The following is a 13,671-nucleotide window of genomic DNA, read 5'->3' as shown; positions in this document are numbered from 1 at the left end:
TGAGATTTTGGTTGGATTTGGGTCAGTGATGTTTAGCACTATTTTGTAGCACATGATAAGCTATGCATGGCAGCCAGTATATTTGGTGGAGAAAGAACCAACAGGTTGCAGGAAGCTATTGGTTAGCTGAGACTCAAACTTGTGTGGACATAGTTGAATTGTGTGAGTGGTCTGTAAGGCTAGCACTTCTGACCACTTATTCACCCACCAGAGTCCCTTTGAGATTTTGGGGAATAGCTGTTTAAGGCATCTACAATCAGTTTTTCTATAATATACAGAGATTTTGCTAGGGACTTAAAAGGTAGTTTGAACAGTGATGGGTGTTGATAGACAGTTGAGTTCAAATCATTGAGATTCATCTGTATATAATTGCAATGCCAGTAGCTGGTAAAGGAAAGTAACATTTCCATTGGTCAGAATGTTACCACATGATCTAAATGAACTGCATTTATTTCTGTATGGACTGTAAGGAGAACTACTTTTCTAATAATACCCACTTCTATAAATAGAGTCATGTGTAGAGCATAAGATAAACACTGCCAGTGAAGGCAGACAGGAAGTAAGCATTAAAGGAAAAGAACATTCTTACAATTTAAAAAAAGATAATTGCATAAATTTAATCTGAAAGACTAAAGCAAACGGTATTTCGCATCTTTTTTTAATAAAATCATTCTTTCTTTGTTGAAATTTGTAAAAAATGTATTATGATCCAGCAGAACAATCCCATGTGCTATAAATAGCTGTGTAACAGAAAACTCCAAACATGTATTACTACGCTCAGTTAAGATTTCTGTTTTTTAATAATGCAAACAAAATAATATAATGAATAATTAAAAGTTAAGTTATAAGAGTTTAATGTTTTTTTTCCGAGTTTATTGTGGTATAACTGTCAATTGCCAACTCACACAGCTTACATAATACCCTTCTGGCGTTATTTGCTGTGTTAGTTGGCAACTGACAGTTTATACCACGATAAACTCAGGAAAAACGTTAAACTCTTAAATAAAATTCTATGCACCTTTTTTAATCCATGGACAAAAAGGTAGAGTCATGTGTCAAGTAAATGTGGGTGGATCCATCATTATTATTTACACAGTGTAATGTCATCACATAATATTGTGCATGTGATATTAATATTAGTAATAAAATATATAAAACATTATACTGGCATATAGAAACTAATTACATATATCTATATAGCTTCATTTTATGTGATACTTAACATATTGTCTCAGATAATCAGATATGCCTTGTCTCTTCTCTACATGGCCCATGTAGGAAGCTTTGCTGAAACAAGCCACAGCACATGAAAACAAGGTAAGAAAGTACAATTATTTCTTATTGTTAACTTTATTTAAATTAAAAAAATGTTCTTGAGCCACTCATTTTTATTTAATGAGGAAACAAAATATCAAAATATTAAACCCGTAATGTTCAATATTAATTTTATTCATGTAATATTCTGCATATTCAAGTTAAACTAAAATTTATTGAGGCTTAAAAATTAAGCGTTCCTTGTTTTTTGTTGAATGTTTATTGTATTAGCATATTGGGAGGCATTGGTGTTTATGGTAGCATCAACCTCATCATTGATTTAATCAGTAATATTAAATTTTGTGCAAAATTATGTTTCAGGTTTGCTGAAAGATGTATACAATATTTAACAGACTGTGGTAGTTTTGATTTTGTAAAACCAGTTTTGTTTAATTGCTCAAAATTTCTCCACAAAAAAGTTTTGGAACTTCAGATAATCTTATGATTTTGTTTGTCTGATGTAAAGGACAGATGAAAAATAGCTGTTTAAAGTTCTCCTTGAAATTGGTTTATTCTTTGGCCGAGCATTTCTTGAGTTGTTGAGGATATTCCTAATGTTCCTAAGAGATGGAACACAATTCTTGCTTTGTTTCAAATACTTTAATTATAAATTTTGTTTCAGTCCTTGATGCTTGCTGAATACTTGGTAAAAAAAAAGTGTTGTAAAGCATGAATTAAGTATATAAAAATATCTACTATAATCTTATTTTGAGGAAGAAAATTTTAGATGTTTAGTGAAATTGAGTCCTTCAAAATGTACTAATGTATAAGAAGTGTTTGTTTCAGCAAAAATAACTAAGAAAATATTAGTTTGATTCTGCTCAAACTTGGAAGTTTCTTCTTTTATCAAAAAAAAGGTCTGGAAAATTGTATAAATTGCATCATCGGTAACATTTTTGGGGGGTAATTGATTATAGTTGGGCATAAAGTAAATTGTATAATTCAGATTAATTTCTCGGACATAATGTAAATTGTATTGTTTACTTCAGATTAATTTCTAGGATATAAAGTAAATTGTATTAATTTAGATTAATTTCTTGGCATGAGGGCATGACATTTATGAAGCTAAACTTGCAAACTCAAATTGTATGCCAAAGTGCCACCTACAGAGCCTATCCAGCTTGTAACCAAAATGAAAATATTATGTAATAGTCTTTGCTTTTATTAATAGCTGATAGTTCTATATACTGTTAAAACAGTGATCAAATGGATTTGTTAGCATGATGAGTTTTTCAAGGGGATCATATTTCATCTGTATTAATGTATTTGCATATCCTATTGAAGCATGCATGTTTATTCTAATGTATAAAGACAAAAACAACTGCTCTGGTGGCCTAGTTGTTAGAGTATCTGCCTCAGATGAGGGAAGTTGTGGGTTTGATCCCCAGCCGAGTCATACCAAAGATAAAAATGGCACTAACAATTGCCTTGCTTGGCACTCAGCATTAAGAGGTTAGTGTTAGGACTGGTCGGCTTGGTGTCAGGATAATGTGACTGGGTGGGACATCATGCTACTTGTCTGCGTCATGATGCTTCAGTGCTAGACATCACTATAAACTGCCACACTGCAGACATCGTATCAATATGACTGAAAAATTGTTAAAGCTACGTTAAAAATCCAAAGTACAGAAACACTTGTACATAAGGCAGTCCCTTATTATAACACTTCGTGTAAGCCATGGAGTATACTGCATTATAGTGAAGCCACTTTATAATGAAATACATAAGTCATTTTACTTCATACTAAAATGGGATTGAAGGCCCTACCCATCTTTAAACAGGAACTGTGTTATAATGATTGACCATATAATGAGGGAGTACTGTATCAGCCATTCCATTTGCAGGTGCTGTGCATGTCCATTTAGCATTATGCTTGTTTTGATACAAGTTTGGTCATCTTAGATGAGAAAGTTAGCACACTGTTTAAAGAGGTTCTCAAAAAACTAGTCATATAAAATTGTCTGTCCTACAGGAGGCTGGTAGCTGGCACAACCCTCTGGCCCCAGTACAGTATAGTAAAGAAAGAGAAGTGGAAACCTGCCTGTTTTTCTCTAGAACTGGAGCCTGCAGATTTGCCGAGAGGTAAAATTATAGTCCAAATCTGTAAAAGAAAGTTTAGTTTCAAGTCAGTTTTTATTTTACCTACTGTTTATGCCAGTAATAGATGTGAAAATGAAAATGCACTTGCTGGTAGCTAATGCTGATATTGAGCCATAGTTATCGTACATGGTTTCTCTCCTTATAATTGTGTGGTTGTTGTTGTTGTAGGGTTTAATGCCATATTTCAGCACACGATAGGCTATACATAGTGGCCAGTATTAATGGTGGAGGAAGAACCTGGGAAAACCCTGGAAAGATCCACCGACCCACGAGAAGCTATTGGCAAGCTTTCTCACATACCCACATTGGCTGAATCCGAGAGTCGAACCCATGCAGACAGAGGTGAGATGGCAGTGATCTGTAACAGAGAGCACTTTAGACCACTCGGCCACTCGGGGCCTCTATAATTGTGTGGTAATGTTGATTTGAAAATATTCCTGTACTAAAATTTCAGATGTGTTTATTTATGAGTATAATTAGTGGGAACCATACTTAAATACAAAAGGAGAAAGAAAAGTGATAGCTGATGCAAGAAATATATTGGAAAGCCAAATTATGTGTTTTGATCATTCAGAATAGTGGAAGTTACAATCAGTACTCACTTATGAGTCCAACTGCAATCTGCATAGACCCAGATCTGGCATTGCATGATGTGCTGGCAGATGTGGGTCAGAGCAGTATTTAGGACTAATCAGTAGAATAAACAACATTGATTCTGATCTTCCAGTACAATATGTGATGGCAGATCAAAGTCTGTGTTGTTTGCAGCTGACATGACTTATAAGCGAGTATGTACAGTACTTGTTTTTTTTTATATTGAACATAGTATCATAAATTTTTTGAAGAATTCTTAGGTTTCTTCATTTTCATTTTGACAACTGATAAAAAAATGTAAAATTATATTATCTCTTCTATAAACTTTCTATATGTTTAAAATTATTTTTCTTTTGCTGTATTATTTGGGGAAAATTCTATATTACTATCACTTTTTTGCATAAAAATTGACTTGTCACCATGTTATACACTATCAGGGTTTGCATGGTACCTTGAAAAGTACTTGAATTTCGATTCATCCTTGAAAAGTACTTGAAGTCTCAAGCCTATTACACTTTAAATATTAGGAGGGGCCCCGAGTGGCCGAGTGGTCTAGAGCGCTCTTCGTTACGGATCACTGCCATCTCACCTCTGTCTGCGTAGGTTCAAGTCTCGGATTCGGCTAATGTGCATATGTGAGAAAGCTTGCCAGTAGCTTCTCATGGGTCGGTGGTTCTTTCCGGGGTTTTCCCGGGTTCTTCCTCCACCATTAATACTGGCCGCCATGTATAGCCTATCGTGTGCTGAAAAATGGCGTTAAACCCTACAACAACTTGAAAATCATTTTTACCTTGAAAAGTACTTGATAATAAGCCTTAGACCTTGAAAAATATAAAATTAACAAACTAATGTATGAAAATTTCTTTTCATACCATTAGGTCATGTAATCGAAATAAAACTGTTTGCTGTTGGGTGGTTTACAACGCGTGACCAATCAGATAGTTATGATTGTGCACGGACCTGATGAGAGCATTAAAAAGTGCATGAATCTTTTCCAATGATCATTCTTCTTTGTCATATTATTTTCTGCGGTAGTGGTACATCTTTGTACTTTAAATCATCGTGAATCAGCTGCTCAAACTCTCAAGACAAAAGATAATGAAAAATAAAGACAAAATTAGTCACAATTTTTTTCTTATTGTACTTACAAGCTTCAGGTTTTTGGGTATGATCTAACATTCGGAAGTCTGCTAAAGTCAGTTATTGACTTTTTTGGCATTGTTACCAAACTTTGGGCATAAATTATGGCTAAATGCCTAATTACAGAAAGGCTGTCTTCTACACTATGTACTTATATCTACGTGTCAATGTACCTCTAAAATTTCTATGAGTAATCACACGACAGCCAAAAATTAGACACAGCAACATGCTGCATACCTTCGCAGCAGACGATTTTAAGATGCCATGTAAATGCATCATATCATGCATCGCAGTTGTTCCAAAAATCGACTTTGTCTTCCATGGACAACTTCAGGTGTGCAAATTATATATTTGAGTGTAGAATTTAAAGAAAAGATTGTGATTATTCTACTTCCTCTACTTTTTATCCTTCCACTGTATTTTGTTCTTCATGTGATGATTTGTGACTGTCATAAAAGCAGACTCTGATCTCCAGTAGTTGTACTTGTAGTGTAGTTGGAGTTCAGAATTTATTGAACTGTTGAACCTAGTGTACCTTATTTGCTATGTAATCTGTAGGGATTTTTTTTTTTCCATATAAAAATCTGAATGCATTTGTTTTTCTTAGAAATAAAGTGTTGTTATTATTCTGAGATTTATTAATTTTATTCTCTGTTATTAAGTCTCAAGCCTATTACACTTTAAATATTAGGAGGGGTCCCGAGTGGTCTAAAGTGCTCTCCATTACGGATCACTGCCATCTCACCTCTGTCTGCGTGGGTTCGAGTCTAGGATTCGGCCAATGTGGGTATGTGAGAAAACTTGCCAGTATCTTCTTGTGGGTTGGTGGTTCTTCCCAGGGTTTTCCCAGGTTCTTCCTCCACCGTTAATACTGGCCGCCATGCATAGCCTATCGTGTGCTGAAAAATGGCGTTAAACCCAACAACAACAACAAATATTAGGAAGCCCCTTGTGAGGAAATTACAGCATTCTCACTAATCCTTTAAATGGTCACAGGTAATATTACAGTCACAGGTAATATAGTTATGTGTGTAATATTACAGTCACAGGTAATATTATAGTTATGCATGTAATATTACAGTCACAGGTAATGTTATAGTTATGCATGTAATATTACGGTCACAGGTAATATTATAGTCACAGGTAATATTATAGTTATGCATATAAAATTAGTCACAGGTAATATTAGTCATGCATTACAGTCATGCAGGTAATATTACTGTCATGCAGGAAATATTACAGTCATGCATGTAATATTACAGTCACAGGTAATATTACAGTCAAGCATTATAGTCATGCAGGTAATATTGCAGTAACAGGAAATGTTACAGTCATGCAGGTGATATTAGTCATGCAGGTAATATTACAGTCACAGGTAATATTACAGTCACAGGAAATGTTACAGTCATGCAGGTGATACTATAGTCATGCAGATAATACTAGCATCCTTGCTTCTTGCTTACAATGCCAACACAGCAACATACACATTACATTCAAAGACAAATTGGCATGATATTAGTTTGTATCATATTATGTATTGCGGTGTTTTTCCTGTATTGTAGTACGTATTGTGTCACACACTATCTGTATGAAACATATCAAGGAGTGTAATACATCACCAGGTATTGTGAAACATACCATGACATTACACAGCTTTGTTGATCCAGTAAAGCTTTACATTTAGATCATTATTTAGGGGCATTGATGATTTCATGAACATATCTCTAGTTTAACAAATATTTGTTTAAAGGTGTTCCCGTGGTCATCCATATCCAGAGGTCAGCAGAACTTTGATGTTTCCAGGAATGTATAATCACTTTGAGTTACAGCAAGGACTCATGGAGGAATATGACCTAGGTAAAAAAAATAACATGCAGATTAAGTCATTACATGCTGGTGTATAATTTGAGATAAAACATGCAGTTTTAGTTTTACATTAAACTATTGACTATCCACACACAATTAAAAAGACTTTTCGCAAACGGAGACGAATGTCCTCTTTTTGGGACCAAAATATGTTGTTTGCTCTATCATCCCCATGCCACCATAATTGTCAATTGTAATGTAGCATTTTGTCTATTCATTCATTTATTTGTTTTTTTGTTCATTTTGTTTTGGGATTTGTTTTGGTGTTTTATGGAACAGCAATATTTATTTAATGTTGAGATAATTAGAATAAAGTGCCTTGCTCAAGGATGCATCATGGTAAGCAATCCTGACTGATCCCAGTGGTAGGATTTGAACTGGTGCCCATTTGGTCAGAAGTCAGGTACATCAACCATTGAGTCTCCATGACTCCTGCCTTGGTTAGTTGCCTTTTGTAACGCGTGGAAGGGTGCATCTCACTAATTATACATCACCATGAAGCCTGGATAATCATTGTTTGACTGTATGTAGGAATATATCATTTAGAGATTTCCATCCATTAGACTACAGCAACAGGAGTGTTTACCTTCTAGAGGGTGGAAAGTTTGTATGGAACATTTTTTTAACGTAATATTGAAATGCTGTTCAAGATTTAAGTTTTTTTTATTTGAAATTATTTTCTTAAAAAAAACAACTTATGCTGATATTATCAACATGTTTGAGTTGTATTTTATGCTGATATTAACAGCAGGCTTGAGTTGTATCTTATGCTGATATTAACAGCATGTTTGAATTGTATCTTTTGCTGATATTAACAGCATGTTTGAGTTGTATCTTATGCTGATATTAACAGCATGTTTTGAGTTGTATCTTATGCTGATATTAACAGCATGTTTGAGTTGTATCTTATGCTGATATTAACAGCATGTTTGAATTGTATCTTTTGCTGAGATTAACAGCATGTTTGAGTTGTATCTTATGCTGATATTAACAGCATGTTTTGAGTTGTATCTTATGCTGATATTAACAGCATGTTTTGAGTTGTATCTTATGCTTATATTAACAGCATGTGTGAGTTGTATCTTATGCTTATATTAACAGCATTTTTGAGTTGTATCTTATGCTTATATTAACAGCGTGTTTGAGTTGTATCTTATGCTGATATTATCAGCATGTTTGAGTTGTATTGAACTTTTGTTTACTGTCAAAAATGTTGAAATTTTATTTGTCATTATCCCCAGCATGCTGTATTATGTAAGTTAGTCTTCAGATATTTATTCAGTTATACTCTGAAATCCTTTAAATTAGATTGTAGATATGTTGGTAGGTTGGAGTATTCCATTTAGCTTTGATACTATGACTTCAATTTTAATCATCCATCCAAAGGTTCAGGGAATATGGTGATAACAAAGTCAGTCTGTCTATCCATTCTTCTGTCCATTCTTCCATAGACAAAGTGGTTTCTGCAACAAAACTTTAGTTTGCTGTCATTTTTTCACAAACTTTACGTGCTTTACCATGGGTAGGTGCAAAAAGCTTTTTAAATTGGGGCTGATACATTCAAGGTCAAGGTCACTGAAAAAGGAAATATAATTTTACTTTCTGCATGACAAGTTTCCTTGACCTAATTTTCATCAGACTTCATAGGTAGACTACACTTGTGCAGCGTCAACTCTCAATTGATTCTGGCAGCCAGGAAATGAAAGATCAAGAATACTGGAGCTGACTATATAATTGTGTTTGGTTTCCACTTCATATATCATGTTTTACGGGTAAAGTCACAGGAGTTAACATTGTTTTGGTTTGTGCTCAGTTTTCCTGGTAATCTACATCTGTCCATTAGTTCTTGAGTTCAGAGATCAAAGGTCACAAGTACTAAAACTGTTATTTTTGGTTGAGCCTGACAAGTCATCCTACTCCCAGTTTTTACTGGCTTTGTATTTGCATTACATTTTGAGGAATGGCAGCTCCCTATTGTATCAGTGATCAGTAGATCTTGGGTCAAGGTCCCCAAACATGACATTGCAAATTATTTTTAATTTTACATTTCCAGTAGCTGTGATCAGTAGATCTTGGGTCAAGGTCCCCAAACATGACATTGCAAATTATTGTTAATTTTACATTTCCAATAGCTGTGATAAGTTAGGGTGTGGTGGAAATCCAATATTCTTGTAATGGTTAATTTTTAAATGCCTGCTAAAAGACCTCATATATTGTTATGAGTCTTTCATCTGAAGCAACCACAAAATCCGCTAAAAGCATATCTAAATGTGAATAACTTTCGATATTTTTATTCAACACCATCTAAATCTTATTCTTTTACATTTTTTTCATTTCTAATTGCAGATATTGTTTTAGAATATGAAGACAGTGAGATTTACAACAACTTCAAAGAATTTTATGAAGACGTTCTCCCAGAGTTTAAAAAGTTTGGCAGAGTTGTACAGTTTAAAGTCAGCAGTAACTACGAGCCACACCTCCGAGGCAATGTGTATGTCCAGTACAGGACGTAAGTGAATCTGAGATATAGTTTGCCTGCATGATAGTGCCATGGCTGCATTGTCATAGTTATGCTGTTGGTGGTGGAGGTGGTGTAATTGTTGGCTGTACTGGTCATAGACCAAACAAGCTCATGGGATTGTATTTTGTCAGTCCATCCTTCAGTGCAAGTTTGTTAACGTTACTGCTTCTAAACTACTTCATGGTTTGCACACACACTCATTACATGGTTCCAAATGATAATGGTGTAAGAGCAGATATGGACTGCCACAGTAGCTGTTTCGAAAATCTTGTTATAACTATTCCTTCTGAACTGAAAGATATATTGAGATGGGGTTTCTAAAACAAGACTTCTTATGATGTCTAGTTGGCCCTAAATGAAGATGTTTACTGCTTGTACACCCAGTAAGACTACCATGACAGCCACATTGAAAATTGTGTCACTACTCATTCAGAACAATGAGTCATATGAGGAATTTATCACAGACCTGTTTATGATGTCTGGTTGGGCCTAAATGAAAACTTGCAATTTGGACATTCAATATTGTCATCAGATGTAGGGAGTCACAGTAGTTCAGTTGCAAGAGAATTGGGTTCAGAATCCCAAGGTTTGTGGGTTTGATACACACACATACACACAAATCAGCTGCCTTGGTATGTCTTTAAGGCAGGTACTTAACTTCCATTTCCTTGTCATGATATAAACAGTAATGTGTTAAAAGGTGGCAACAACCAACAACAAAAACTTCTTATTAGAGAGTCATAATGACATGGTGTTTTCACCTCAAGACTTCTTATGATGTATAGTTGGGTCTAAATGAAAATTGAGTCATTCAGAAATATGGTATGGTCACTACAGTGGCCATCTTTACAGTCTTGTTAGTACTACTTCTGATTAAATACAGAAAGACTTTTTATGATGTCTAGTTGGTCCTAAATGACAGTGGTGCTGATCTGACATTCTGTATGGTCACCATGGCAGCCATCTTAAAAATATCATTATTCATAAAAACACAAAGTCATATCAACAAAGAGTTTTCACCAGAAGACTTCTTATGATGTCTACTTTGTCCTGTACAAAGTCAGTCCAGATATGATATGCACTACTTATTGTTACTGCTATATACCATAAAACTTGTCATATTGCCTAGTTAGTCCTAAATTAAAATGGTGCCAATCTGACATCCAGTATTGACAGCATGGTGGTACTTTGGAAAATCTTGTTAAAGCTCCAGAATGGATCATGATATAAACATTGGTGGTCATGTTTACTAAAGACTTTTTCTGATGTCTAGTTGGCTGATAGTATTGAGAAGATATAGCTTTTGCCATTCTACCATTTCCTATTTCCTTTCATTATTGAAAATATTTTTTAAAAACAGTGGTATATTGCATTGTAACCTTAATTTCAGTGGTTGAATCGGAAGGAAAACACATTTTTGTACTGTCATCCAGGAGCCAACTGTACATTATGTGGTTGTCAGTTTTGACCTTTGTACTGCTAATTCCATTGGTTAAATCAGAAAGACTGTACATTATGTGGTTGTCATGTCTGTTTTATTTTCAGTTTTGACCTTCTGCATAACAAAATATCCAAACCTTAATCAAAATGAAAATTTAGGAGACAAATTTCTCTTCCATTTAAAAATGTGTTTCTAGTTTGTGTTCATTGTCCATAAGACCTTTTTATGACATCTCAGCACTGTAGTAGCTATATGGTGCAAACATGAAGTAAATTTTAGAAAAGAGAGATCATTATCTCATCAAGTGATGAAATATTTAAATGGTCTTCATTTTCTTGGTTTATAAGATCTCTCTTTGAAGTAAAACATACCATTGGAATTTCTGTCACTCTTTCTCTTCCTCTCTCTCTCTCTATCTCTGTGCCTATCTCTCTGTCTCTGTCTCTCTCTCTCTCTCCTTTCTGTGTGCTAGGGAGGGTTCATTGAAGAAGTTCCACTCAGCAGTAAAGTCAACAAAAATGTTTAATGAGAGTAACACTGCTAAGAAACTGGAAAGGTGTCACAATACATAATATTCATTGAAATAAGACAAATATACTCCAGCAAGGAAATACTCATTGCTTGAACTCTTGTATTATAACAATTAGATACTGATGTCTTCTTGTTCCTGGATCATTTCAATGAAATGTCTCAGCACATAATAGTTTGTTTCAATGTTAAATAAATTAAATAATGATTGGAACTCACAGAGTGACCCCAACAGATGAGAGTTGAAGATTTGCTTTGTAGTCGTTTAACCTAGGTTACCAATGTGGTGGGAGATAACTGCATGATAATTTGGAAGATTAATTTAATGGATAAACTGTGGCAAACCAATGACAGGGCATAATGGTACTAAAAGAATTGCAGTTGCTAGGGGGGTTGCAACATTGCACAAAACAAATTACATTACTCAATAAATCTTACAGTTTTTATATAAAGTCAGTATATGGCAGGTATTACTTTCAGCAATAAGTTCACTGTGACTTCATCTGAGTATAAATGTATGTGAATCACATACCTGTAATATCAAACCATTGAGGTCATGGGTCACAAATGAACAAAAAATTGGCATCCATAAGAACTTGACTTGATCGATGAAAAGTTTGTTTACTGCGAAACACGAACAACCTAAAACTTCATATTTAGTGTATGTGTCATGATGTTCCCATATGTGTCGTGATGTTCCCATATGTGTTGTGATGTTCCCATCAAGCAAACACGTAATGGAGAAAACCCATTTGGTATTAAATGGGGTAACACAAGCATGTAACTTGTGCAAGAAACGGTGCTGAATGTAAAAATTACAGACCTTGACAAGCCAAGTGTAATATAATGATCAACATGGTAATAGCTAAAGCTTATTTTCAGTTTTTCCTATAGGCATAATAAATATGGGATTAGCCAACTAGTAATTCAGCATAATTTGACTCCATGGACTGCAGGAAGTCTGAGAACATGCCTATGAAGTGGCACTTTGTTAAAAATAGGGAGAAGCTATACGCTAAAATTCATGTAACCACAAAGCAACTAATTTGCTGCAACTACATGCTCTTGAACTGCCCAAGGTCCAAGGAACTAAACATATAACACTAATATCTTAAAAGAAACATTTCTAATGACAGATGGAGAATTCACATGCAGACAGATAATACTATCATACAGGTTAGAGAATTTTTTATTCGTACTCTATGGAGATTCGAACCCAGGTCCGCCGGTAAATGGCATCCATCAACTTGCCTGCACATATGAGCCCCTATTCCCTCACGACTAAGCACACATCACCCCAAAAATTATGTTACTCAATCGGTGTTATATGCACTCATGTGTAGCCGACACATTTGCCTGACGACCTAGTAATTCTCATGGGCTTGTGTGTACAGGCAAGGCAATGGGTGCCGTTTACCCACGGACTTGGGCTTGAATCTCCATAGAGTATGAATTAAAAATTATCTAACCTGTATGATAGAGCACTTTTTGTTCTGTCTGGTGTGTGTGTGTGTGTGTGTGTATATATATATATATATATATATATATATATATATATATATATATATATATATATGTGTGTGTGTGTGTGTGTGTGTGTGTGTGTGTGTGTCATCTATGAATGCTCGATTTTCACAGTGTTTGGTGTTCACCAAGGTATTATGATCAAATATGTATTTTTGAAGAAACATTTTGCTCTAAAAAGTGGTGACTTTGCTAAATTCAAGGTTCATAAGGAGCCTAAAATACCTATTAAAAAAAGCCTAAGATTTCATTTTAACCTAAACAACCTAAAAAAGGCCTTAACTTTGTATAAGAAACCTTATAAATTAAAAGTAAACCTTAAAAGTCTTCAACCGAAATCAGCAATAAAAAGGTAAATTAAAGTTTTTATACGGAAAAGTCAGCACTGCACGATTAAAAAAAATGCAAGCTGCACCGGAAACCAACTACAGCTGTCGTACATCCGGGTTATCAGTAACTTGCACATCTGGTTTATCCTGGCTTGAAGTAAAAATGTTTTCAAATGAGTTGGCTGTCCAAACTGCAGTACACTCCTTAGTTGGAAAAAGATGAAGATGTGTTTTCTGCTAGATATGAATTGTGTAAAAAAAATCATTCAGCATTATGATGTTGGGTGAAAGTGGCTTACGAATACATGCAAAAG

The 13,671-nt window shown here is 34.7% G+C and overlaps 1 protein-coding gene across 1 annotated transcript in view; it reads left to right on the top strand.

The window, feature by feature from the left end:
• Nucleotides 1–13,671, top strand: part of LOC149799960 (uncharacterized) — a 46,288-nt gene that overhangs the window by 23,839 nt on the left and 8,778 nt on the right. The window contains exons 5-8 of the mRNA XM_089959461.1: nucleotides 1,279–1,317; nucleotides 3,287–3,396; nucleotides 6,899–7,005; nucleotides 9,361–9,523. Of these exons, the coding sequence (XP_089815587.1) occupies nucleotides 1,279–1,317; nucleotides 3,287–3,396; nucleotides 6,899–7,005; nucleotides 9,361–9,523 (419 nt within the window). The remainder of the gene's footprint in view (nucleotides 1–1,278; nucleotides 1,318–3,286; nucleotides 3,397–6,898; nucleotides 7,006–9,360; nucleotides 9,524–13,671) is intronic.

The sequence above is a fragment of the Sinohyriopsis cumingii genome, chromosome 5 (genome assembly GCF_028554795.1).
Source record: "Sinohyriopsis cumingii isolate HCF-2022 chromosome 5, ASM2855479v2, whole genome shotgun sequence".
Taxonomy (NCBI): domain Eukaryota; kingdom Metazoa; phylum Mollusca; class Bivalvia; order Unionida; family Unionidae; genus Sinohyriopsis; species Sinohyriopsis cumingii.
This window is presented reverse-complemented; position numbering and strand designations above follow the sequence as displayed.